The sequence below is a fragment of the Mastacembelus armatus genome, chromosome 6 (assembly GCF_900324485.2).
Source record: "Mastacembelus armatus chromosome 6, fMasArm1.2, whole genome shotgun sequence".
NCBI classification, from domain to species: domain Eukaryota; kingdom Metazoa; phylum Chordata; class Actinopteri; order Synbranchiformes; family Mastacembelidae; genus Mastacembelus; species Mastacembelus armatus.
Window position 1 is genome coordinate 12,796,358 of NC_046638.1, and position 25,360 is coordinate 12,821,717.

At 40.0% G+C, this 25,360-nt stretch overlaps 1 protein-coding gene across 1 annotated transcript in view; it reads right to left on the bottom strand.

Moving 5' to 3' along the window:
- The window catches only part of carmil2 (capping protein regulator and myosin 1 linker 2), a 71,497-nt gene that overhangs the window by 21,056 nt on the left and 25,081 nt on the right, over positions 1-25,360 (bottom strand). The window contains exons 20-32 of the mRNA XM_026310760.2: positions 24,051-24,105; positions 23,731-23,903; positions 23,328-23,396; positions 22,441-22,534; positions 20,226-20,312; positions 19,596-19,724; positions 16,588-16,704; positions 14,055-14,230; positions 13,426-13,513; positions 13,038-13,127; positions 12,841-12,907; positions 10,789-11,327; positions 2,759-2,862 (exon numbers count right to left, since the gene is read on the bottom strand). Of these exons, the coding sequence (XP_026166545.1) occupies positions 2,759-2,862; positions 10,789-11,327; positions 12,841-12,907; positions 13,038-13,127; positions 13,426-13,513; positions 14,055-14,230; positions 16,588-16,704; positions 19,596-19,724; positions 20,226-20,312; positions 22,441-22,534; positions 23,328-23,396; positions 23,731-23,903; positions 24,051-24,105 (1,788 nt within the window). The remainder of the gene's footprint in view (positions 1-2,758; positions 2,863-10,788; positions 11,328-12,840; positions 12,908-13,037; positions 13,128-13,425; positions 13,514-14,054; positions 14,231-16,587; positions 16,705-19,595; positions 19,725-20,225; positions 20,313-22,440; positions 22,535-23,327; positions 23,397-23,730; positions 23,904-24,050; positions 24,106-25,360) is intronic.

A 25,360-nucleotide genomic window follows, 5' to 3' on the forward strand; every position in this document is an offset into this window, starting at 1 on the left:
GATGAATCAGATTTGTTCAGCCAATCAGAAGCTGGAAGATACATTTCAGATGAGGGTGGAGTGGGGGAACACAAAGGGCACTTATTGAAAAGTATGGAAATTGGTGCAAATGTTTATAGTCAAGGATGATGAGGGTTCCTTTGAAGGCTGCCAGTCCTTGTTTTCACACTAATCTAGGGTATAACTCCTACCAGCACTTGAAATGCTTTGTTAATACATGTAAAGTATGCAACTATAAATGTGTAAGTATAGTAGTAATCATAAATTTGAACACAAATTTGGGAGATACAAAAGCAGCAAATAAAAAAATAATAAGGCTGAAAAATACAGCAGAGCTTAAGCTGGGATGGACTGAGTCCCCAAAACACTGCATTTGACATTTCTCAAGACATGTCAAAATGATTGATCAAAACCTTGGCAGAAACCCTAAAACCTTGTTGGCAGAAAATGTTTTAAAAAAATGTTGATAAATGCTCTGTTTGGTGAACTGGTTGGGCAAACAAACTCTAATGAGCAGGGTATTTGATATAAAAAGAAGGCAACACAAAGGAGGTATTTCTTCATGTTTTCTATCATCTCTCCGATTTGACATTTGTCAACCCAGCAGCTATCCATGCCTCTGACTTTAAACAGCTCTTATTTGTTTATAGTTAGACTTCTGTGGACTAGAATTTTCATCATTGTGGGTTACACATTTTGTTTCAGTCCAATAGCAATACATTTCATTAACAGTAATATAATATAGTCTAAACAAATTTGGAATCACACAACATAATTTAGGAATTTGCTATTTACAATACATGTTTATGTCTCAGCATAATTTATCAGCATCGTAAGATATTAAAAATTCACATCAACATAAACTAGTGAGTGATAATGATTAATGTCACCACTGTTCAAGCTACACTACCCCCTTCTAAGACAATCTGCTGCTTACATCACTTCTGTTGTTCCAACTTCTCTACCCTGCGCTGTAAAATTATGGTTCATAAAGAAGCCATGTCTGCCATATAGTCAAGGCTTTATGAAATGTTTTTTGAATGGCAAAAAGTCATTTCAAACAGCTAACCACAGAGAACATCCCAACTACAAATCTCAAACTGTGTATGTCAGACTATTTTGCAAAGAGAGTATGAAAGCAGAGTTAACTTCAGTTTGGTTTTTTGCGATGGAGCAGCCAAAGCAGCTAAAGAACTCAAAATTAATTCAGACATTCCTCTTTCTGGATATGTTTTTATATAAAGAGAAAAGAATAACAGCAAGAAACAACAAATAAACACTGTGCAGGTGGAACCAGTAACTGCACATCAGCAATATACAGCTCCAGGACCAGAGACACCTGCAGAAGGTACAGAGAGAGAGAGAGAGAGAGAAAGCACATACTACGAGAGAGAGAAGGCACAAAGATAGTGAGATTCAATGGAATGGGAATAATAGGTAGTCCCCTGTCAGTCTAGGCTGACAGCAGCATAACTAAGGGATGGTTCATCCTCTTGTGGTGGGTCTAACCAAAGCTATACCATCTAAGGTAACTATTTGTTTAGATAACATATTTTTTTGGTCCTGGAGCTGTATATGATTGATGTCCAGTTACTGCCTGCACATTCTTTAATTGTTGTTTACCGTTGTTGTTCTTTTCTCTGTCCTCTAGCCACTCACCCCAACCAGTCGAGGCAGATGGCGCCTTCACTCTTTTAAAAGGAGTTTTTCCTCTCCAGTCACAAAGTGCTTTGGGATTTGTTGGGTTTCTAAGTAAAGTGCCTTGAGATAATTCTATTATGATTTGGTGCTATACAAAAAAACTGTATTGAAAAAATGTAATCATTCCTTCTGTGCAAATCATACTTTAAAAAAAAGCAGTTACTGATCCACCTGCACCTTAATCACCGTTCTCACTCACAGGTTATCGTGGAACTAATGGAGCTTTTCCACTAGCAATACTTGGCTTGACTCGACTCAGTTTTTGGGGTTTTCCATTAGAGGATAGTACCTTTTAGTAAGTACTTTTTTAGTACCTCTTCAGCCGAGGTGCCAAGCGAGCCAAGCTGATAGTAAAATGTGACGTCAACAGACTGCGGGCAACTGATTGGCCAGGGAGTGGCATCAGTAGAGGAGTCATGAACTCAGTTGTTATGGGAAAAGACCAAAACTGAGTCAAGTTGAGTAGTGTAGAGCCGAGTAGTGCCAAAACTGTGTAATAGAAAAGGGGCATAAGTGGACATACACAAGCCTCCTTTCTACAGTACTTCCATAGTTAAGTCATTAAAAGTTTATGTATGAACTGAATTATACACTTAGCTAGTTATCAATGAGAAAAACAATACATTGTAACTTTATGTCAGCCCAAAAGTGGAGAAGCTGTCATTACACACATCTTCCAACATGAATTCATCACATGTTCCGGTAAATCATTTGTTGTGATGTATCTATCATGTCAGTTAGGAGGCAGGAAATGTTAGTTGTTATTTTGTGCATACACATCATTTATGCAACACAAAAACATTTATACTTCACAAAACACCAGTCAGCTTACTGGCTGCCACTATCAATCCCTATTTCACACAGGTGAAAGGAAGAACTGGTGATCATTACTGTGAGTCACTCAAGGCTTTCAGTCTCTGAAAATTCAATCTTGATATCAATATATTCAATTAATTGGTTTTAGTGGATATCAAAGGTTTCACTCCCATTAGACTGCTACCTTAAGGAGACACTTATAAGTGTGTGTGCATGCATGCATGTTGTTAATTTAACTTACAGTGCATAGTCAGGGATGATTTTCTTGGTGAAGAACTCCTCTACTCCTTCATCCACTCTGCCCATCCCCTCACTGGTTTCATTTTCCCCTTTTGACACAGGCTCCTGTAACAAAAAACAGCATGCACTCATTGCATTGTGTCTGTAAGTGTGTACATATGTGAGTTTGTTTGTGTGCCATCTCAAGAAGACAAAAAAACATCCACAAAAATTGAAATGTGAGTGACATTGTGTTTTACTGTAGATGTGAGATTTATTTGAAATGGCTTGACAACTTTGTATTTCTATATGTACAGTGCTTTGCAAAGGTATTCACCTTTTCCTGCCTTTTCCTATTTTGTTGCATTTCAACCTGGAACTGAAATGGATTTTTATTTGGCTTTTATGTACTGGGTCCACACAAAATAGTCCACGTTGATAAAAGTAAAATGAAATAAAAACCTATTTTAAAAATTTCTAAAAAAATAAAAAACGGAAAATTTGTGTTTTTGTTTGTATTTATCCCCACTGCTATGAAGCTCCTAAATAAGTTCTGGTGCTACAATTTGCCTAAAGAAGTCACATAATTAGTTAAATTAAGTCCACCTGTCTTCAGTCTAAGTGTCACATAATTTCAGCATACCTATATACCTGCTCTGAAAAGTCCCAGAGTCTTTAACACCACTGAGCAAAAAGCAGCATCAAGCAAGCAGCATGATAGCATGATTGAGCTCTCCAAACAGGTCAGGGACAAAATTTTAGAAAAGTACACTTCAGGGATTAGCTACAAAAAAATATCAAAAACTTTAAATATTCCACAAAGCATCATAAAATCGGTCATAGCAAAATGAAAGGAATATGGCACCACAGTATGCTTGCAGGAGGGCATTACTTGGAGAAACAAAAGACCAATAATAAACATGAATGAACTGGAGAGCTACACAGCAAAGATTGGAGTGTCCATCCATAGGACCACTATTAGCCGTACACTCCATAGAGCTGGACTTTATAGAAGAGTGACCAGAAGAAAGCCCTTGCTTAAAGAAAAAAACAGGAAAGAACATCTGAAGTTTGTCAAAAGACACATGGGAGATTCCCCTAACATCTGGAAGAAGGTACTGTGGTCAGATGACACTAAAATTGAACTTTTTGGCCATAAAAGAAAATGCTATGTCTAGCACCATACCAAAACCTTTCATCACACATCTCACATCAGAACACCATCCCCACAGTGAAGCTTGGTGGCAGCAGTATCATGCTATGAGGATGTGTTTCATCAGCAGGTACTGGGAAACAGGTCAAAAATAAAGGAGTGACAGATGGTGAAAATACAGGGCCATACCGGCCAAATCACTGGGGTACTGTTCATACTGTTTTGTGAAGTATAAATGTTTTTGCACTGGGGTACCTCTTCGTCATCTACAGGCTTGCAGGATGTCCTAAACCGTGAACAACGTCTCACCTCCTGCTCGGTGTACCACATTTAGTTACCCCTCTGACTCCTGTAGTGATAATGATACCTGTAATAAGTGTAAGGTTCTGGTAGCATTGGAGGTGAGGATCACTGAATCGGAAGCATGGTTCCGCACCTTTGAACAAAACCCAGCTAGCCTAGCCCCATTAGTGGGTGTGGAGCTACAGAGCACTGGACCTCTTAGCTGTACAAAGGCAGTTCCCAAGCAGCTAGGGTGACAGGCTTTGGTGATGGTCCAACGGAAACATATTGCTAAGCAGAAGCTCACGGTTCATCACCTGCCTGTTGTAATTGATTTTCACTGCACTCACCCGCTGAGAAACCGAAGCTCATAACTGGCAACTCCAGAGTCAGAATTGTGACGTTAGAGACTCCAGTGACCATAGTCAAATGCGTTCCTAGCGCCAGAGCAGGTGACACTGAATCCTGTTTGAAGCTGCTGGCTAAGAATAATCATAAATACGGTAAGATTGTTATTCACATTGGCAGCAATGACACGCGATTTCCCTCACCTCAAACCAGACTGTCTGCTCCTCAACCATCTAAATTATATAAATCAGAACACGAGAGGAGTTATTCACAAAAGACTAATAAAAATGAAGACAACTCCATTTACTGACCAGAAAAACGTCAAATGTGGATTATGAAATATGTTTCTTTCATCTGTGTCTGTTTGGTGATCATTTATCAAATCATCTACTAATTGACTTACTCTGTCTTACTGAACCCTGGCTGCAGCTGGATGATTTTTTTTTGTTTGTTTTGTTCCGGGTTTTCCCATTCGGGCTGACCACAGCAGATCAATTTGTCTGCATGATTGATTTGGCACAGGTTTTACGCCGGATGCCCTTCCTGACGCAACCTCAGCAGCTGAGGATAGTGGACCAATGGTCTTCCAAGTTGGTCTTCCAAGTACTAACCAGGCACAGTCTTCCACTTAAGCTTATTAATAAACCCTTACCCCAAACATAGTTATAACTAATTTGAGAGCCTCACTCTGAGCCTCTCACACTCAAACTGGAAAACTCAAAAACCAGTTCTACTTGTTATTGTGTACTGTCCATCTGTTACTTACTTAGATTTTTTTAACTGAATTTCCAGACTTCCTATCTAATTTAGTGCTTAGTTCAGATAAAGTCATTATATTGGGAGTTTCATTAGATGTTGAAAATAATTGTCTCAACACTGAACACTCGTTATTTACTACTATGTCATGTGCCAACAAAGTGGAGGGCAGCCACCTGAGCTTTACTCCTTCACAAGTTGATTATCTTGTTGAGAGTTCTGCAGCCTCTGAGTAAAACACTTAATACTTCGGCCCCTCTGAAAAAGAAGGTATTGAATCCGAGGAGCTCCATGGTACTGTAAACTGCACTGGGCACACTTAAAGTAGTGTGGGTCACAATAATCACTGAAGGTACTTCTTAAGGAGTAATTTTTCCTCTGAGTGAGATCTCAGCTTATCTGCCAAGTGAAGAAAGACCGATGACCAGTTCTAAGTCTTTGTAACCACTCAGCTGCCTCTGGTCTGCTTTATCCTCAGCTCACCGGCTGAACATCTTCCCATGGTTTTCTCCTCAGTCAGTACTTGATTATCATAAATCACCATAAAAACCCCAAAACAAACAAACAAAAAAAAAACAAGCAAGCAAAAACAACCTCCATAGGCAGGTTAATATTCAGTTAATCACTACAAAATAACATACCAGATCTGGAACTAATATCATTTCAAATTCAAATAAATTATCTACAATTCACTAACATTAGTACATTCCACTGCAGTGTAACATCATAGCCACAGAATATGTAGAGCTGCAGCATTAGCCTGCCCCATGGCACATGAACAGCACACTTGCTTTCTCTGTTCTCATGGTTTAGCTGAACTCAATTTATACTCTGCTTGTTTTTTTTTCTTTTAACTCATGTTGGCAAGAAACTATCTGCATTACATACATTTCAACAGGCAACAATGCAGATTTATATCAGCTCATAAGAAAAATGCTTTTAATGTCTTCTTTTTCTTCCTATTAGAGTTAGCCTGAATTGGTCATTTTAAGCTAGCTCAGCCAGCAATGAGTCTGCATAACAGCACTAACTGGATAATACCAAGTACATTATCAACTCTTCAGTAAAAGGAGGACACGCACAGGATGCATATCCTAATTGTGTTTGCCAATGAACTGGGCCGCAAGGTTGCTTAATGGTTAGCACAATTGCCTCACAGCAAAAGCCACTAGACATTAGACAGGTCCACTAGACATTAAAAATGGTCAACCCACCCAAATCATAGATGATTTGAATAGGTTACAGTACAATTCAGACATTTGCACATCAAAGCAGGCATCGCAAAGGCTGGAAAGGAAGTGGCGTTCTATATTAAAGATAACATTTCTCAGATACTTCCTGCAGCTGCCACAGATTAATCTTCTACTACAGTAGCTCTTGAATCATCTATAAGACTTCAGTTATGCTCAGACTGCTTATTTCCCATAGAAGGTCTGAACTAATGTCAACAATAGCTTCATCTAAATCATCAATGTCTCTTAGACCCCATTCCGACTAGACTGCTCAAAGACACCCTGCCATTAATCAACTCATCTTCATTAGACCTGGTCAATTTATCTGTAGTAATAGGCTACATACTCCAGGCTTTTAGGACTGCAGTAACCAAACTGTTACCTAAAAAAGCCTAGTCTTGATCCAGAAGTCCTGGGTAATTATAGACCAATATCCAACATACCCTTTATTTCTCAAATCCTTGAAAAAGCTGTTGCTAAACAGCTATGTGACCACTTTCACACGAATGAACTGTTTGAAGATTTTCAATCAGGATTTAGAGCACATCATAGTACAGAAACAGCACTGTTAAAAGTCACCAATGATCGTCTCTTAGCCTCAGACAACGGACTAATTTCTTTACTTGTTGTGTTAGATCTTCATTCTGAATTTCAACAAAGACTTGCTTTGTATGTCATTATGAAGCAGGCGAAAGGACAGGTAGTCACACAGACTTGCTAATCATATTACTGACCACTGTGTATTCACTTGTGTGTATGTCATGCAGGTGTGATTTACATATGACTGACTCTGATGTGGAAATTGAAACTGCTGAGGTGGTATAAAACACTCTCATTTCCTTTGTCCTGGGTCAATCAGTTTTGGCCTGTTCTGCAGAATGAATGCTCTGCTTGTGACTGCTGCTTTGCCTATTAAACTTGCCATCCTATAACCTGAGTTTTACCTCCTAGTTACATTTTACCATGACAAATACCAACTGGGATTTTACACTTGCGAAGATGCAGCACTCAGCAGCGGACCTTACGATCCCACCGTTGCTGTGGCGCAGGGAGCGGAGACACCATAAACTCCATAAAGGGGAAAGTGAAGTGGGTTATGTGCTAAGCTAAAAGATAACCCCTTCAAACCAGCCATCCTGAGCGTTTACTTGGTCTCTCCACAACAAGATGGACGAGTTAAGGCTACGGATCGTCCGGCATGGTTTGGATTATTGCATTATGATCATAACAGAGACCTGACTGAACCATAACATGCTGCTATACACTCTTCAGAGTGGATCGGACAAAGAGCAGAGGTGGCAGGCTCATATACATGAACAATAACTGGTGTATCACAGTCCAGGACATAGAATACATGCGGACATAGAATACATGATGTTACAGGGCAGGTTCTTCTACTTGTCTATGTACCACCACAAGCTAATGCTAGGCTAGCAATTGAGAAGCTACACCAGTCCATTAGGCAGACATCGTTATTATTGTGATGAAAGGCTTTAATCATGCCAATCTGTCAGTCCGTCCTGCCTAAATTCTACAAGTGTGTAAACTTACCAACAAGAGAAAAAAAAAAAAAAAAACGGTTGTAACATCCCACATACCTACAAAGCCAGACCACTGCCACATATGGGACTCTCAGACCATCTGTCCCTGTCCTGAATCTCAGCATACAAATCACTCAGCTGTAAACAGAAACCAACTATAAAGACAATCAGAGTTTGGATTGGGGAAGCCACCTCAGCCCTACAGGACTGCTTTGATGACACAGACTAAGGAATTTTTGCAGAGGGGACCTGTAAGGACACAACAGCTGTCCTGTCCCTATCTGTTCTGAGAATCTTTTAACAAGTAAAACCCGATTTAAAAACCATGGTTCACTTGCAAAGTGTGGACCCTACTTAAACCCTCTCTGCATTCTGCAGACTCTGCATTCAAGTCTGGTGACCTACAGGCCTACACTGAAGCGCAGAGGAACCCCTTGGAGATGCATTGGCGGGGCCAAGCGCAATTATAAACAGAGCATAGAGGAAAACTTTAGCCGCAACAACTCCAGGCACATGTGGCAAGGGTTAAAGACACTTACTGGCTACAGAAAGAACTACACAGACACCTCAGACCACATACTCCTGGACACTGCCAATAACTTCTTTGCCCATTTTGATCACCAGAACAGTGCCTACAGCACTTTTCCAACACCACATCCCCCTTCAACTGCAGCAGCATCAGGTCAGAGCTGTCTGTTGCAGAGTGAACACAAGGAAAGCAGCTGGCCCTGACAGTGCCACAGGAAGGATCCTCAAGGCTTGTGCAGAACAACTATCAGTGGTATTCACAACCATTTTTAACCTCTTGCTTCTGCAGTTTTGTTTTGAGAGACACGTTCTCTCTAACATCAAAGCTGCGATCCCTGCAAACTTAGATCAAGATGAGTTTGAATACCCAGCAAACAGGTCAATAGAGGATGCAGTGATCACAGCTCTCCACACAGCTCTTTCACATCTGGACAAGAATAACACCTATGTAAGAATGCTGTTTGTGGATTGTTTGTGGATTCCAGCCCTGCTTCTAATACAGCAATCTCCTGCAAACTGGTTCAGAAACTGAGGAACTTGGGACTAGATAATTCACTATGCTGCTGGATCCTGAACTTCCTGAGCAACAGACCCCAAAACAGATACTTCAAGGCTAGATTACTCGTTATTATCAGGATGACCCAGTAACTTCTTAAAAAGCCTCCAGATAATTTAGTATGCTGCAGCCAGAGTTCTGACAGAAACTAGAAAGGGACCTCATATTTTGTATTAGCTAGTACCATATAATTCCAATAGAGCACTTCACTCTCAGACTGCAGGTCTATTTGTGGTCCCCAAAATGTAGAATGGGAGGCGGAGCATTTAGCTATCAAGCTCCTCTCCTGTGGAATTAGCTCACAGGCCGGGTTCAGGAAGTAGACTTGAATGTCACTAATTCTGTGCCTTCTCTCTCCTGTAGTTAGTGCTGTCCTTGTGTCCCCCTATTGTCCTCTCTGTACCTTCTGCAGGTGTCCCTGGTCCTACAGCTGTATATTGCTAATGTGCCCGACCAACCTGCACCCTGTCTTTTCTCTCTCCTCTATCCACTCACCAGAACCAGTTGAGGCAGGTGGCATCCAAAACTGAGCCCAGTTCTGCTGGAGGTTTCTTCTGTTAAAGGGAGTTTGAGATGACTTGATGCCTTGAGATGACTTTATTGTGATTTGGGGATATCCAAATAAAATTTAAATTGAATTGAAAATTGAATTGAACCAAGCTGTATGATAACTTTAAAAAATACAGTGTTCATGATATAATTTAAAGCTTCCATGGTAATTATTGCACAATGCATGAATAAAACCTAACCACCGAGGATACACACTGGCTTATCACTCATCAGAGCCCATCTAGTGTAGTCTCACATAGGACCAAAAGTGTTGTGTGACTGTGTTTGTGAAAAACAGTGCCACCTTACACTGCTCCCTAGGAAACAAGAAAATGGGTATCTTATTGTAAAAAAAAGAAATAAAACACAAGGAAATATTTTACACACAAGGTCACCACAGATAAAGAGAAAGTCCTATTTCCCACAGTGACGGCAAAGAAAAAGAGACCCCATTAATGTGAAAACACGACTTAGTGAAAGCATTCCCAGGAGAAAGAGATAGAGGGAGAGAGAGAGAAATCAGCACTGGGAACAACCCAGGGAACACCACTCCCAAAATTCATGTGCCTATTCTCTCACATGCATAAACTCAAGCTGAGCACGACCATATGTAGCAAGAGAATGCAAAGCTACCAAAGGCTACCATTATTATTACAAGAGATAGATAGAGAGATAGATAGATAGATAGAGAGATAGAGAGATAGATAGATAGATAGATAGATAGATAGACAGATTTTCCTACTGTGGTGTTGTGATTTTCTCCATTTCCATTATTTTCTCCTTGGGGACCCCTCTGTAGTCATGCAATTAGCTTCCTATTTCATACATTTCTCTGTTCCAACTGTCTCTCCATTCTATCTCTGAATTCTGCTTTCTACCTTTTACTGTAACTGTTTTACTAAGCACAAATGGCTATATAAAGCACATTTTACAGTATATACACATGTTGGTGGGTGCGTGCATAAAAGCAAATACTCCGTAATTTCTACATGCTGTGTGTGTATGTGCGTGTGTGTGTGGATGCAAATGCTAATAATAATGTCTGCATGCTTACTCAAATTTTGTGTATATTGTCATTTGGTATTATGGGTATGTATGTGTTCTTACCTGAGGCCTGGAAGAGGGGGGCTGAGTATGTGTGCGTCGAGGCCGTGGTCGAGACGCGGTGTAGTGCCTTAGTGTCTGTCCCTGTGTGGGTAGAGGCTCCATGGGAGAAGCAGGGGATCGAGAACAGGGGAGGGGGCCTGGGCTGGGGCCGCTGCCAGGGAAGGGAGCCTCTTGTCTGGATAAGCCTCCACAGCTAGCAGCCTCCTTCTCTGGAGCTCGATCAGTGATGGAGTAAAGGAGGGGGAGACTGGGAGGAGGAATGAACGATGCCCCTATCGCTCCTGATATTGGTGCTGCAGCATCCACAACTGACACCTCCCCATCACCCCGCCCCCTCCCCCCACGTCCCAGGGGGGAGGGAGAAGACGAAGGGGAAGGGGAGGGGCTTGAATTAGTGACTGACAGGGGAGTTGCTGTCAGCAAGAGAGGGAAGCCACACTTTCCTCTTCCCCCTCCCTCTCTTTCCGCTCCAGCATCTCCTCTCTCTTTCTCTGGTCTTCTGTCCCTGGTCTGCTGCTCCCAGTCTGCATCCAGGAGACCTGAGAGCAAAAGCAGTATGACAAATGAGAGGAGGCACAAAGAAAGAGGATGAAATACAGAATGGTTTAGGGAAAAATGAAGGGATGGATGTGAGAGCTCAAGCAGTATATATGCTTTTTGCTGATGGTATACTTAAAGTATGTGTATCTAGGGCAGGTAGAGCTGGGAGAGAATGGAAACATAAGGAAATAAGAAAAGGGAAAAGAATGGACTGGTGACCTGTTCAGGGTATACCCCTGCCTTTCGCCTGAAGAGAGCTGGGATAGGCTCCAGCACGTTCCTGTGACCCTAAATAGGAATAAGCAGGTATACATAATGGATGGACTAAAAAATGGGTGTCCAGAGAGTAGAATACAGGGGGGAGGAGAAACTAAGCAAAGAAAAGGGGAGGAATAAACGGGAGCATAGCAGAGCATATAATAGACATGCAGCTAGGAAGCAGATGAAGCAGGGCAGCAGATGGATGAGGTAGTCACACTGTGCTGCACACATGAATACAGTTATCAGCCTGACACCCAGAGTCATGCGCACAAATGGTATGGTTAAACCATGATGGTCTAAATATTTCAGAGGCCTTTTCAATGCAAACTGATGGATTTTATAGATATATTAATGAAACGCTTTTCATTAAAATATTTTTTAATAATAATTAATTTTACAATAATTTATATGACCCACATCTGTCAAACACAAGCACACAGAAACACAAAATCATGATGTGAAATTTTTACAGGTATTATGTTATGATTAGTCCTTTTAAAGCCATTAGCCTATCACACAAAAGGGGAGGGGGTGAATGAGAACACCTCAAACTGCCACTTCCACTGCCCCCACCATGTTTCTTCTGCCATCATCATCATCATCCCCTCCTCCATCTCCTCCCATCTCATCTCTCCCATGGCCATTGATGTGAAAGTAAACAGGCAACGCTCCAATTAGTAAAACAGTGCTTTGTGTCTACCACAGAACAGCACACATAAAGAATTAAATGGGAAGATGAAGTAGCATGGATAACATGATCAGAGTTATACCTGAACATGAATTGCATATTGAGTATTGATACTGATGAATTACATCCTATTTAGATTTTTATATTTGTTTAAATGATGCCTTACCTAATGTAGTCTTTCATGAAGTTACATGCCTGTTATATGTTATAGTTATTTTATTATTTATCAATCAAAAATGAAATAGACAAAAGTGAATTAGCTCATGCTGAAGTACACATTTTGATCTTTAACTGTCAGTATATGGTGGAGCACAATATTTAGGTGTGGAGGTGTCAAAAAAACAAAACAAAAAACAATGCATGCAGAAGAGCAAATTCAAGTTCTTAACCTACTAATGATTATTTCTGTCAAATAATGTAAACTATGACCCAAAATTTATACTTCAAACTACTTACTTACTTACTATTTGAATTATCCATTTGTGAGGTCAAATTATATAATTCATGTTCTTGAATTCTTTAGTGTTAATGCTTTGAATGTATAGTGACATAAGACATCTTACTCTTAATTGATGGGGCAGGCCTTAGACTCTTAGAGTGGAAACTGTTTCTCCAAAATGCTGGACTGTACTAGTGATGGACAGAGGAACAGGGAACATGGAAAAAATTAAGAGGAAGATTAAAAGTCAAAAATCCAACATATGAATGAATGTGTGAATAACAGAATGAATGTAGGTATGGAGAGGTTTGTCTCCCTTACATCATCAGTTGGGAATTCACTGTCCACCAGATGGAGCTCTGGGATTCTGAGTGTTAGAACTTTACATGAATTGTCTTTTATAAGGCATCCCTAAATGGTGAATTAAGGAAAGAAAACATTATCACTAATGAGTTTAAATTTTAACATTGCACCATTTAAGGATATTTCCATGTGATTGTGCATAAGACATTAAACAAGCATATTTCTCAAATTGTTTTTCTGCCCTGTTCCAACTCCCATTGGTGTTCAAATGTGGTCTGCAGAGCTTACAGATAAATTAATGTGTCATTGAGTGAAAACACTAGTATATTTCATTGCTTATTAAATATAATATATACGGAGTACATCAAATTCACACACAACATACTGATATTAATACAATACACACCATTTTCTCCTTTGCCATTGTTAGATCTTCTTGTAACTGTTCTATAATGCTTTCAGCCAGAGAAATGCTCAATGTTTGTCTCAGTTCACTAGAAGGTTGGATGAAAAGAAAGAACAGAGGAAAATAAGTCTTACTCAAGTCGTTTACGAAACAACAGCAATAGCTTTAATCAGTTAACCAGTAATAAAAAGATAATACTGGATAATTAATACCCATGTGACTGTGTTTCAGTATATTAGACACACATTAATCTCCCTCTTTCACTACTCCCTATACAGTACACATACACACATGTATACTAAATAGTTCACTCAGTACTGATGATAATAAACTGATATTTTGGCCGCTCATTAATCATGTTAATTTTGTAACTCAGGTGTAATTTTGCCACCGATAAATTGTGAAACACTACATTTTGGGATTGGTACCAGAAATTTGTGTACATGGCATATACAGTACTTATTTACATTCCACCGCATTTTTGACTGTCTATTAATTTTTGACTGTCTGTTCTCTATTAATTTACACACTAAACACACTAAGCATTGGTAAAACACTGAAAAATGGAAAACACACTACATAGTGAGTAGTGAGTGAGTTTGGACACTGTCTTACATAAATGTTATTACCGCAGTCTGTTGATGATAATTTGCCCTGTGTTCTCCACCAGAGTGCTTCTCAAGAATGTGTGTGCCTGTCTGCTTCTTTTGGACAGACACTCTGATAGACATTCGCACACACTTGACCTCTGGACCACCCGTGGACACATTGTTTCTGCAGACCTCATGAGGCTCTCAGCCATCTCCTACAACACACAGACTGGGGCTTGAAGGTATCCAACACTTATAAACATTAAATCAAAGTATGAGTCAAGACTAAGAAATATGAGAAGAAGCCCTCTCCAACGATGAAGATCAGGGATCTAGCCAGAATCTGATCTTATCTTAAACCTTTCCACTCTAGCGGCTTTGGTACTAGGATCACTGCCATCATTTTTGAGAAGGTCAGAGTATAAAACATTGTGAACAACAAAGTTACCAATGACTGAAGGCACATTAAAAATTATCTCAGGGCAGTTTGGGCAGCCATCTGTCTTGACTGCTTGGGGTGAGTGGATAGAGGAGAGAGAAAAGAACAATAACAATAAACAACAAATAAACACTGTGCAGGTTGGTGTGGCCAATAACTGCACATCAGCAATAAACAGCTCCAGGACCAGGGACACCAGAAGATACAGAGACAGAGCATAAACTACTGGGGAGAGGAGTGACAAAGTTAATAACATGCAGTGGTGGCATATTTATATGGGAGGGGAGGGGACAGGATGGAACAGGATAGGACAGGACAGGAGCCTGGTGCATGATAGAACGTCTACCAGCAGTCTAGGCCTATAGCATCACAACTAATGGATGGCTTAGGGTCACCTGAGCCAGCCCTAACCATAGATTCTGTCAAAAGTTTTAAGTTTAACCTTAAAAGTAGGGAGAATATCTGCCTCCTGAAACCTGACTGGGAGCTGGTTCCACTAGTCAACCCATTATTCATTGGTTGGAATGAATAATAGGGTTGTTGCATGCTGTGCAGACTGCAAAGCTCTAGAAAGCTAGTAACAAGCTAACATTACACAGATGATGGTGAGCTAAACCAAGTGTTGACTGACTAACCTGTCCAGGTGTGTTTTAAGGTGCCTGATAAAATTAGACATGGTAGAACATATGTTTTATGGACTTGGAAAAGGTATTTGACCATGTACCTTTGGGACTCCTGTGGGGAGGGGGGGGGATCCAGGAGTATGGGGTTTGAGGACTGCTGCTATGGGCTGTCTTGTCCCTTTAAGACCAGAGAGTCTGGTTGGTATCACTGGTGTTAAGTCAAACACTTTTCCAGTGCATGTTGGACTCTGCCAGGGCTGCCCTTTGTCACTGATTCTGTTCATTATCTTTATGGACGGAATTTCTAGGCACAGTCACAACAGTTTTTCTTCCAAAGAACACAATGGTGTGGAAGATGCTGTCCTCTACATGGATTATGTTCTTTAATATTTCAAGTGCATTCAAGACCATCCAACCAGTCATCCTGAGAGACAAGCTCAAAGGGATGGGAGTGGACAACTCCTTTGTTTCTTGGATCACAGATTTATTAACAAAAAGGTCACAGTTCATCAGGCTGGGTAACTGCATCTCTGGTAGAGTTTTGAGCAGCACAGGACCTCCACAGTGGAGTGTTTTGGTTCCATTCCTGTACACACTGTACACATCAGACTTTGCATACAATTCTGGGTTGCCACATTCAAAAGTATTCTGATGAGGAATGGACAAGTAAAGGAGCACAGGGGTCTGTTGTTGCTCTTTTCTTTCTCCTCTCTCCACTCACCCCAACCAGTTGAGGCAGATGGCCGCCCAAACTGCGCCCGGTTCTGCTGGAGGTTTCTTTGTTAAAGGGTGTTTTTCCTCTGCACTGTCACCAAGTGCTTGCTCATAAAGGATTTGTTAGGTTTCTATGTAAAATGCCTTGAGATTTTTTTTTTATTGTGATTTGATGGTTTAAAAATATATTTAATTGAAATTAATAAAAGCCTTCAGAGACTGGAGTAAAAAAAAAAAGCGTCCTATTGAACACATCTAAAAACAAGGAAATGGTAATGAATTTTCAAAGGTATGAGCCCCCTCTTCATCCAGTCAACGTGTGGTGTCGACATTGAAGTAGTGCCAGCCTACAATTATCTAGGTGTGTACATGGACAATAAGTTGGACTAGTCACTGAACACAGGCATTCTATATAAACAAAGGGCATAGATGACTTTTCCTCCTAAGGTGGCTTAGGTCCTTAGACATCTGCAGAAAGATGCTGCACGTTTTATCAAATTATGGTAGCAAGTGTGCTGTTTTATGCTGCAATCTGCTGGAGAGACAGCATAAAGCAGAAGGATGCAAGGCAGCTGGACACACTAGTGCAAAAAGCTGGTTCAGTGACTGGAATTGAACACAGTGAACAGTTTTATTTTCATCATCTACTATAGTTATGTCCCTGTCCTGTCATATAATCCAATACATTTCTAAAACAGTAAAATCGGATTTGCATTTAAACCTCTTTTTTACCACATAACAATTTACTGGCCCTTGGGATAACCTGGCCCCACAGTGGATGTATTGAAAGGAGTACCTGTATACTTTTTGTGAACTCATTAGCCACTGCAGTAGCAGTGTCATTAAGGATGCAGTTCACCATGTCTTCATCAGAGGCACACTTCCTGCCCACCTCATACAAAGAAGGAAGCAGCTGAAACAAACAAACAAATAAAACATTAGTGGTCACTGGTCACTTTATTAGGTACCCCAATACCAGTGGTCGGCAACCCGTCGATTGCGATCAACAGGTCGATCTTTACGCCATTCAAAGTCAATCTTTAAGGGTCAAAAATTATTTGCTATGTTTTGCCAATCAGAGCACTGTTACAAATATGTTTGCCATAAGAACAATATTCCATTTACCAGATTGGTTCAGTGGTTCTGCTCTCACTAGTTCACGCCTTCACCTTTTTTTCTTTATGATGCATTTAGGTACAGTGGGATTATTTAGTGCCATGCTTTTCATTGTGTTGATTGCTTTCATTTGAAATATTTGAAAATCTTGTCCCTTTTATGGTGTCAGTAGGGTCATGCCTTCATTTTTTTTAAGCAATCACATTCAGCTTTATGTAGTCACTCCCACATTTTCTGAAAACTGCACTTTAATTGGTCTTTTAATGTTTTGGTATGTCATTCTTTCTGGACATGCTTCTGTTTTTGTTGGATGTCAATTTAAACCGCAGTGAATATTAATATTAATATTTGTATATAAGTTTTAGATACTGTGTTCTGTATTTGTGCATCAGCTGTCTGTTACGTGTTGGTGGTGTGCTGAGAAGGAGAGGCGTAGGACCCAAATGCAGGACAAGAAACAAGGTTTTTATTTCCTCCTGGGAATACCGGTGTTCAGGAAAAATAGAAGAAGAAGAAGAAGTACTTTATTAATCCCCAAGGGGAAATTCAATTGTTACAGCAGTTATTCAAAGTTATTAAATTTGACATTATTTAAATTATATTAATTAATAGTAATTAATAAAGTAATAAAGTAATTAACTTGTATATAGAAAAATAATAAAGTAATTATTTATTTTGGGGGGTATGTGTGTGTGTGTGTACATTATTGTTTATATTGTGGAGTTATGGAGTCTTATGGCCATGGACACAAAAGACTTCCTGAATCTCTCTTGGCTTTAGGGGGAATTAGTCTGTGGCTGAATAGTGCAGGGGGAAAAGGAAGTCCTTACAAAGTAAGGGTCCCTGGCAGGAAGTCCCAAAGTGGAATCATGACAGTGTCACATTTGTGGTCAAAATGTTTTGCTAGTAAAAAGATAAAGCATTCTTCCACAATTGATCTTCTGTATGGGATTTCATTTTTTAAACTTCTAAAAGGTATGGTTTTTGTCTGACATGAAAAGTGATTTTGGCTGAGAAAAGCTTGGTGACCACTGCCTTATACAATCTAAAGCAATTCGGAGTTCTGCCACAGGTTTACAAAACTAATAATGTCCATTTTTGTTCAAATTTCCTGGATGGGTGTAAATTCAACAACATGTGTATTGCTGTGTGTGGAGATTTGAAGTTTTCCAGAAAATGGTATTTCCAAATGTGCTAAATTGCGAACTGGACTTGCTTGAGTTTCTATACCACTCATCCCAGAATGCTTTTTAGTTCTGACTTTCTGGAAGGGAATCCCAGGTATATACCTCTGGTCCTTCCTTACTGCTGCTGTCAGACTGTACAACCAACACCATTCCCAGTAGATCCAGCTGACCTTAGATACAACTATAGACTGTAAAAACTGCAAATATTTATCACACCAGGATGCAATACTTTCTATCTTTATAGTTTTATTAGATTGGAATTAGGCAGCACAGTGGCTTATTGGTTAGCACAGTGTTGAGTTCACATTAGTGATGAGATGTATTGCACTGACGCCTCAAAACGTGTGTCTAGAAATCCAGAAGGTTTTTGTGAAGTGTGTATTGAGACTTGTATTGTTTATGGTGAGCTACACCTCGATGCATGTACCGGTTCAGGAAGTGGTTCGAATTTTGATGCGATGTATTGACAGATATAAAGGCCAAGGGATCTCCACACAATTCGTCGGTTTGAGAGTCCGTGAGTAATGTATTGCTTAGTTTTGGTGCTTGTTTAAATGGAGCCTTCAAAGAAAAGGAAGTGTTCCCTGATGTGGAAACCAGAGGAGCTGATATGGTGGCAGTTGAGCCAGCTGATGAGGGTTTTTACTGGGGCTCCCTCCTTGTGTATCTCAATAAAGCTGTGTAAGGGATGGCTTTTCCTGGACACAGGCACTAATATAGTGGTCAGTCATTTACTTTGTACTTCTGCGGTTGTTGTAGGCTATTTCCAATTTCCTGACTGTAAATAGGATTTCTTGATCTGTTATCTGTTTCTTGTATTTGAACTCACTAATGAACTTATTTTGAAAGTATTTCCTGTTACTAGAGTGTCCTGGTTTCTGTTAGTTTTACTGTTTATTATCATTATCATTAGTTCTGATTAGTTTCACCTGTCTTGTTATCCCCCGCTCACGCCTTGTTTAAGCCTCACTCATTTTGTCATTCATTTCTGACTTGTTTTGTCACTGAGTCCTTGTTGCTTGATCTCATACAGTATTCAGATTTGTCATTTATGGCATTTTCTATTGTGTTGCTGTGTATCCCATGATTTTGTTGTGTCTGGACTCTTCGCCATTCCCTGGATTGTGCCACTGGACTCTATGTTAAGGTCCTCATCTTCAGGTTAGAGTTTACTATTTTTCTTAGCCTGTTCTTACTCACTGGTTCAGTTGCTGTGCTGTGCCTTCATCTCTCTGTGTTTAACACAAGTGCAAAATGCAATCCCAGTAATTAACATTGGGTTAAACGACTACCTTCCTGATGGTGTTAATTAAAATCGTACATTATTATATATAAATGGTAGAATTTATGGTTAAGGTGCTGTATTTAAACAATAGATTTTAGATGTATACCTAATGAGGTCACTTATTATATATGCATCCTTTACAAATTGACTTTTTTTTTTTTTAACAAAACGGTATAATTCATAGTGATTTTCCAAACTCATTTGAGCAACCTGTACCTTGAAGGACTCCTTGGCATTGTGCAGTACCTCCTGGGCTGTCAGGATGTCAACCTGGATCTCCTGAATGTTGCAGTGGTTTAAACGATGAAGGTTGTCCTCCAACTGCCGACACATATCCTGGACATCCTAATTTAAAGGACAACAGAGAAGGAGAGAGCTGAAAATACAGATTTGGATAAAAACTGATATATGGGGGAAAGATATATTTTTAGTTAAAACATCTACTTTGATATTATATACACCTATATATATATGTACACCACCTTTACAAAAATATTGTTGATTATTTGTATTGCTTATGTTGTGCAAGAGTGCTTTCCATTCTACTGTGTACCTGCCTTGGTGCTGCTCTGTTAAGTGTGCATGGGATCTATTATGTTCAAATGTATCTGTAATGCAAACCATAATGTAACTTTTCTAAATTATTTGAAAATTCCCCTCTTTCAACAAAATCTAATCAGTTTATAATTAGTTAGTAGCAAAATCTCTGCTGGTGACAATCACAATCAAAAGATATTGGCATTTTAGCATTCATTTTTATTATAATAGAGTTAATAAGCAGTAATTGTGTTATTGCCATTAACTGACCTCTAATTACATATGTTATATTTCAACTACAATTCTTACCTTTACTTTTTGTTGAGTTTTAAACATTTGCTGAAGTTCCACTCTGTCAGACAGTCTCTGGTTGTTTCTATCTAAACACTGCTGAATCTGCTCACACACACACACACACACACACACACACACACACAGTGTACTTTGAATAATTTTGTGCATAATATTTATAAGCTTATAACTCACACCCCTCATCACCACAGCAGTGTCATACACTCAAATCTGTTCTATTGCTCTCCTAATGTTATTCATAATTCATAAACCAGACATAATAACATGAAGTTCATGTTCAATACATCTATATATTTAAATTCGCTACAGATACATCTCAGAGGAATTAGCTTTGGGAATAATTCGGCCCATCTTCACCAATGGGGGCTGGATTCTGTTTTCTCCAAGGTTATCAACTTTGTCCCTCTCCTTAAGATTCCATCGGCCTTGGAGACTGCCGACTTGATGGTGGAACATGTTCTCTGGCTGCACAATATTCCCATGGACATTGTTTCCAACCGCAGGCCCCAGTTTTCCTCCCAGGTTCGCAAAGTGTTTTGTGAAGCTATGGGGGTCTCGGGGAGCCTTACCTCTGGGTAGCATCTGCAGTCGAACGGCCAGACGGAATGTGCTAATCAGGACCTGGAGTCAGCCCCTGTTCATCCCCTCAATCAAACATGCCCACATTTCCCTGGTTAGCCACTGGCCTTTCCCCGCATATGGATTACACGCCCCTCCCCCACCCCACCCCTTCCGACCCAGGAATCAGCTGTGGGGGTACCTTCGCTACAGGAACACCTACGCCAAGCCAAGCACATTGTGTCTGGCGGGAGATGAGCAGAGCCCTCACCTGCATGGCGGCTCAGAACCAGCAGCTTCCTGACAAAAAGTCACAGCTCTGTTGAGCCCAGTGTTCCCTTAGCTCTCAGCACTGATGACTTTATGAGTTTCTTTACAAATAAAATCATAACTATTAGAGATAAAATTCATCAGATGGTGCTAAACATGTATCTTCTATTACAGTAGCTCTTGAATCATCTGTAAGACCTCACGTTATGTTTAGACTGCTTCTTTCCCCATAGATCTCTCTGAATTCGTATAAAAAGTTGCTTCATCTAAATCATTTCTCTTAGACCCCATCCTGACTAGACTATTTAAAGACTCATCAGGCTATATATCTCAGGCTTTTAAGACTGCAGTGATCAAATCAAATCAAATCACACTACTCAAAATCTATCTACTCAAAAAGCCTAGTCTTGATCCAGGAGTCTTGGCTAATTATAGACTAATATCCAACCTACCTTTCATGTCTAAAATCCTTGAAAAAGCTGTTGCTAAGCAGCTATGTGACCACTTACACAGGAATTAACTATTTGAAGATTTTCAATCAGGATTTAGAGCACAACATAGTACAGAAACAGCACTGTTAAAAGTCACGATCTTCTCTTGGCCTCAGATAATGGACTAATCTCTGCACATGTCCTGAAAGACCTTTGTGCTGCATTTGACACTATTGACCACAGCATCTTCTTACAGAGACTGGAGCATGTGATTAGGATCAAAGCAACCGCGTTAAAGTGGTTCCATTCTTATTTATCAGACGGATTCCGATTTGTTCGTGTTCATGATGAACCTTTGATGTACACAGAAGTTAGCTATTGAGTTCAATAAGGTTCTGTGCTAGGACCAATTCTCTTCACCTTATACATTCTTGCCTTAGGCAAGGGAAGGTTATTAAGCTTAGGTTCTAAGGAAACACTCGATTAATTACCATTGTTGTGCAGATGACACTCAGCTGTATCTATCTATGAACCTAATGACACAAATCAATTAGCCAGAACAGACTTGGAACAGACTTTGCTGGTAGGAGTTGGCTGAAAGTTTCACCTGTTTATCCTAGCTAGCCACAACACTCTCCTGCGCTGGCTCAACTCAGTCTTCAAATAGTAGGTATTGCATAAAAACAAACACTACCTGTTCTACCCTGTTGCTGTTGATAACCTGCTGATGGAACAGCTGCATATTAAACAACACACCATTGCGTTAAATGTAAAAATGTGATGATGTAGATCAAATACTAACTATATTCAAGCTTCACATTCCCAGAAAGATAAAAAGATAAAAAGTGTGTAGACTAGAAGAAATGACAAGAGAGAAGGAAATAAAGTGCATTGCAGATATATCCAATTTTAAAATATTAGATTAGATATCAGATTACTGTATATACACTGACCTTGTGTAAAGCCTCTTTCATTCCGTCAGGGTTGCTGCGGTAACTCTGTGTGATATCAGCCAGAGGAAGAGGCATTTGCTGCAGAGTGAAGTTCCTACACAACATGAAACCCTACCATTAAAATTCACAGTTCTCCAATATGGGGTTGCTCCACTATTCATACTGTGCAGTAAATTCCCTTCAGTTTTGACTTTTAGTCATAATAGCAACATGACTCTACCCTAATTGGTAATAATCCTAACCAAATAATTCTAACTGGTTGGATGGTCCACCATTATGATCCAAACTAAAAATATCTAAACTACTGTAGTAGTTTCTTTGAAAATTTGTGCAGTTGTTCATGGTTCCTAGAGGATGAATCCTACTGACTTTGGTGAGCCTCTGACCTTCCCTGAAGTGCTAAGATAAGACTGATCATGTTTCATATGGATGTTCACACATTTATATCCACTTCATGATAAATTGGAATCATTTTACTGCTCCTCTGACTTTTCATCTGCTGCCATCCTCAGAACAAGGCTGTCAAGTTGATATGATGAAATATAGTGTATGCAATCTAAATATATATAAAAATAAGATCAGGTAACATAAGGAAAGATTAGATAAGATAAACTTTTCTCATCCCCAAAGGGAAATTCATGAATATATACTTTTAATAAAATTAATAATAAAATAAAGTTAATAATAAAATAAAGGCGACATAATACAATATAGTAAAATTTACAACAGCCTCACCTGAACTTTGTACATAGTGCTATTTGGCAAATATTACTATGGTAACACTGTCAGTGTCTGCACAACAACTTTAACCAGCACAAAGCTAGTTTGTACTGTAGTACTGTAGCTAACATTGTGTGCCTCTGTGTGTTTATATGAGTATGTATGACCTTTCCAAAGCATCAGCAACATCCTGGAAGCCCCTGGCTGTTACATTGTTTCTGTCCCATGTTAGAGTCCTTGAAAGGGAGATAATGAGTGGTCAGTTCAAGGTGTATTGCTTGACTGACAAAAGCACCATGCAACATCAAATGATAAAATTAACACAGTAAACATTTAATAGAAGGTGATAGATAATATGGAACAGAAAAGGTGTTAGTGAAACACTGTGCTGACAAGTTGAGCAATCTGTGCAATGATGTTTTGCAGAAGCCATGACACTACTTCTGCCTAATAAAAGACAATGCTGGCATTATTCTGTAGTTCATAAATTATTAGAAACTCGGCTATGTCCTGTGCCTCCAACTGTTCTGTGTCGAACAACTTAGCTAGTGTGGATGTATGTGTGTGTACCTGAGTCTGATGTTATTCATCAGGGCTTTAGCCAGCATTTTGGCTCCAGTGTCTCCGATATTGTTTCCAGTGATGTCCAATTCAGCCAGAGCAGCATGGCTGCCCAGAGCACTCAGGAGAATGTGCATCCCGGTCTTCAGCTTGGAGTCACGCACTGACAGAGATTTCAAGGGCTGTGCATACACACAAACACACACAAAGATAGAAATTTTGTGAAAAAATTACCTGATGTTAAAATCCCCATTACTATCAATGAGACTAGGCTAATATTACTGAGAGTAATGCAGAGAGTGAATGAAATGAAAAGACATGTTACTCACACACTCTTCATCCTGAATGAGCTGAGCTATACGATGAAGAACATCTGTGAGAGCCCTGGTAGATGGAAAATGTACACATTAAACCAAAAAAACAAGAAATATGACTGACAAGGAAGAAATCATGGAATGAAGCAAATTTGGTTTTGAAACATTTAGGCAAACCTACAACATTAGATGAAACATGCCACTCAAATTTAATAGCCTGTATTTAATAACCAGAAAAAGGTGGCTTGCCATCTCCAGGTCAGGGGAGACATCCTGCCTCATGTGGAGGAGTTTAAGTATCTTGGGATCTTGTTCACGAGTGAGGAAAGGACAGAAAGTGAGTTTGACAGATGGATTGGTGCATCAACAGCAAGAATGCAGTCGATGTACTGGTCCGTCGTGGTGAAGAAGGACCTAAGCCGAAAGGCGAAGCTCTCGATTACCGGTCAATCTACGTTCCTACTCTCACTTATGATCATGAGCTTTGGGTCATGACCAAAAGGACAAGATCTCTGATACAAGTAGCTGAAATGAGCTTCCTTCAAAGGGTGGCCGGGCACTCCCTTAGAGATAGGGTGAGGAGCTTTGTCACCCGGGAGGAGCTCGGAGTAGAGCCACTGCTCCTCCACATCGAGAGGAGCCAGCTGAGGTGGCTTGGGCATCTGTACCGGATGCCTGCTAGAGTTAGGCACCTCCCTGGGGAGGTATTCCAGGTCAAGAGGAGACCCCGGGGAAGACCGAGGACATGCTGGAGGGACTATGTCACTTGGCTGGCCTGGGAACGCCTTGATGTCCCCCCGGAAGAGCTTGAGGAAGTGTCCAGGGAAAAGGAAGTCTGGTCATCCCTGCTTAGGCTACTGCCCGCGTGACCAGGCCCCAGATAAGCGGAAGAAGGTGGAAGAAGACGGACGGACGGATGGATGGATTTAATAGATCCCTACAATATTTTCGGAAGCATAAAAAAGACCACTGTTTAAAGCTAATGCTTCAACATTTATACATTTTAACTGCATGACCACACTCAAAGGCAGGCCTTCTTGCCCAGTAGCTGTGTCTTCGTATGTAATTTGATAAAATGAATGTGGTAATAGTACAGACAAACACATTTTGTCTGACGCATACTGGAACCCATGAATGTTTCAACATTTTTATCATTTCAGAGCTTCTTTAATCTGGATTTTCAGTAAGAGAAATTTAGCCTTGTAATGTTTTGATTGCTCAAACAAAAACAGTAAAATAAAAAAGAGAGGAAGGAGGATGGGGTAGGACAGTGATAGAACTTTGAATAGTGAGTGGAGCAGGTCACCCAAATCTCCAGTGGAAAT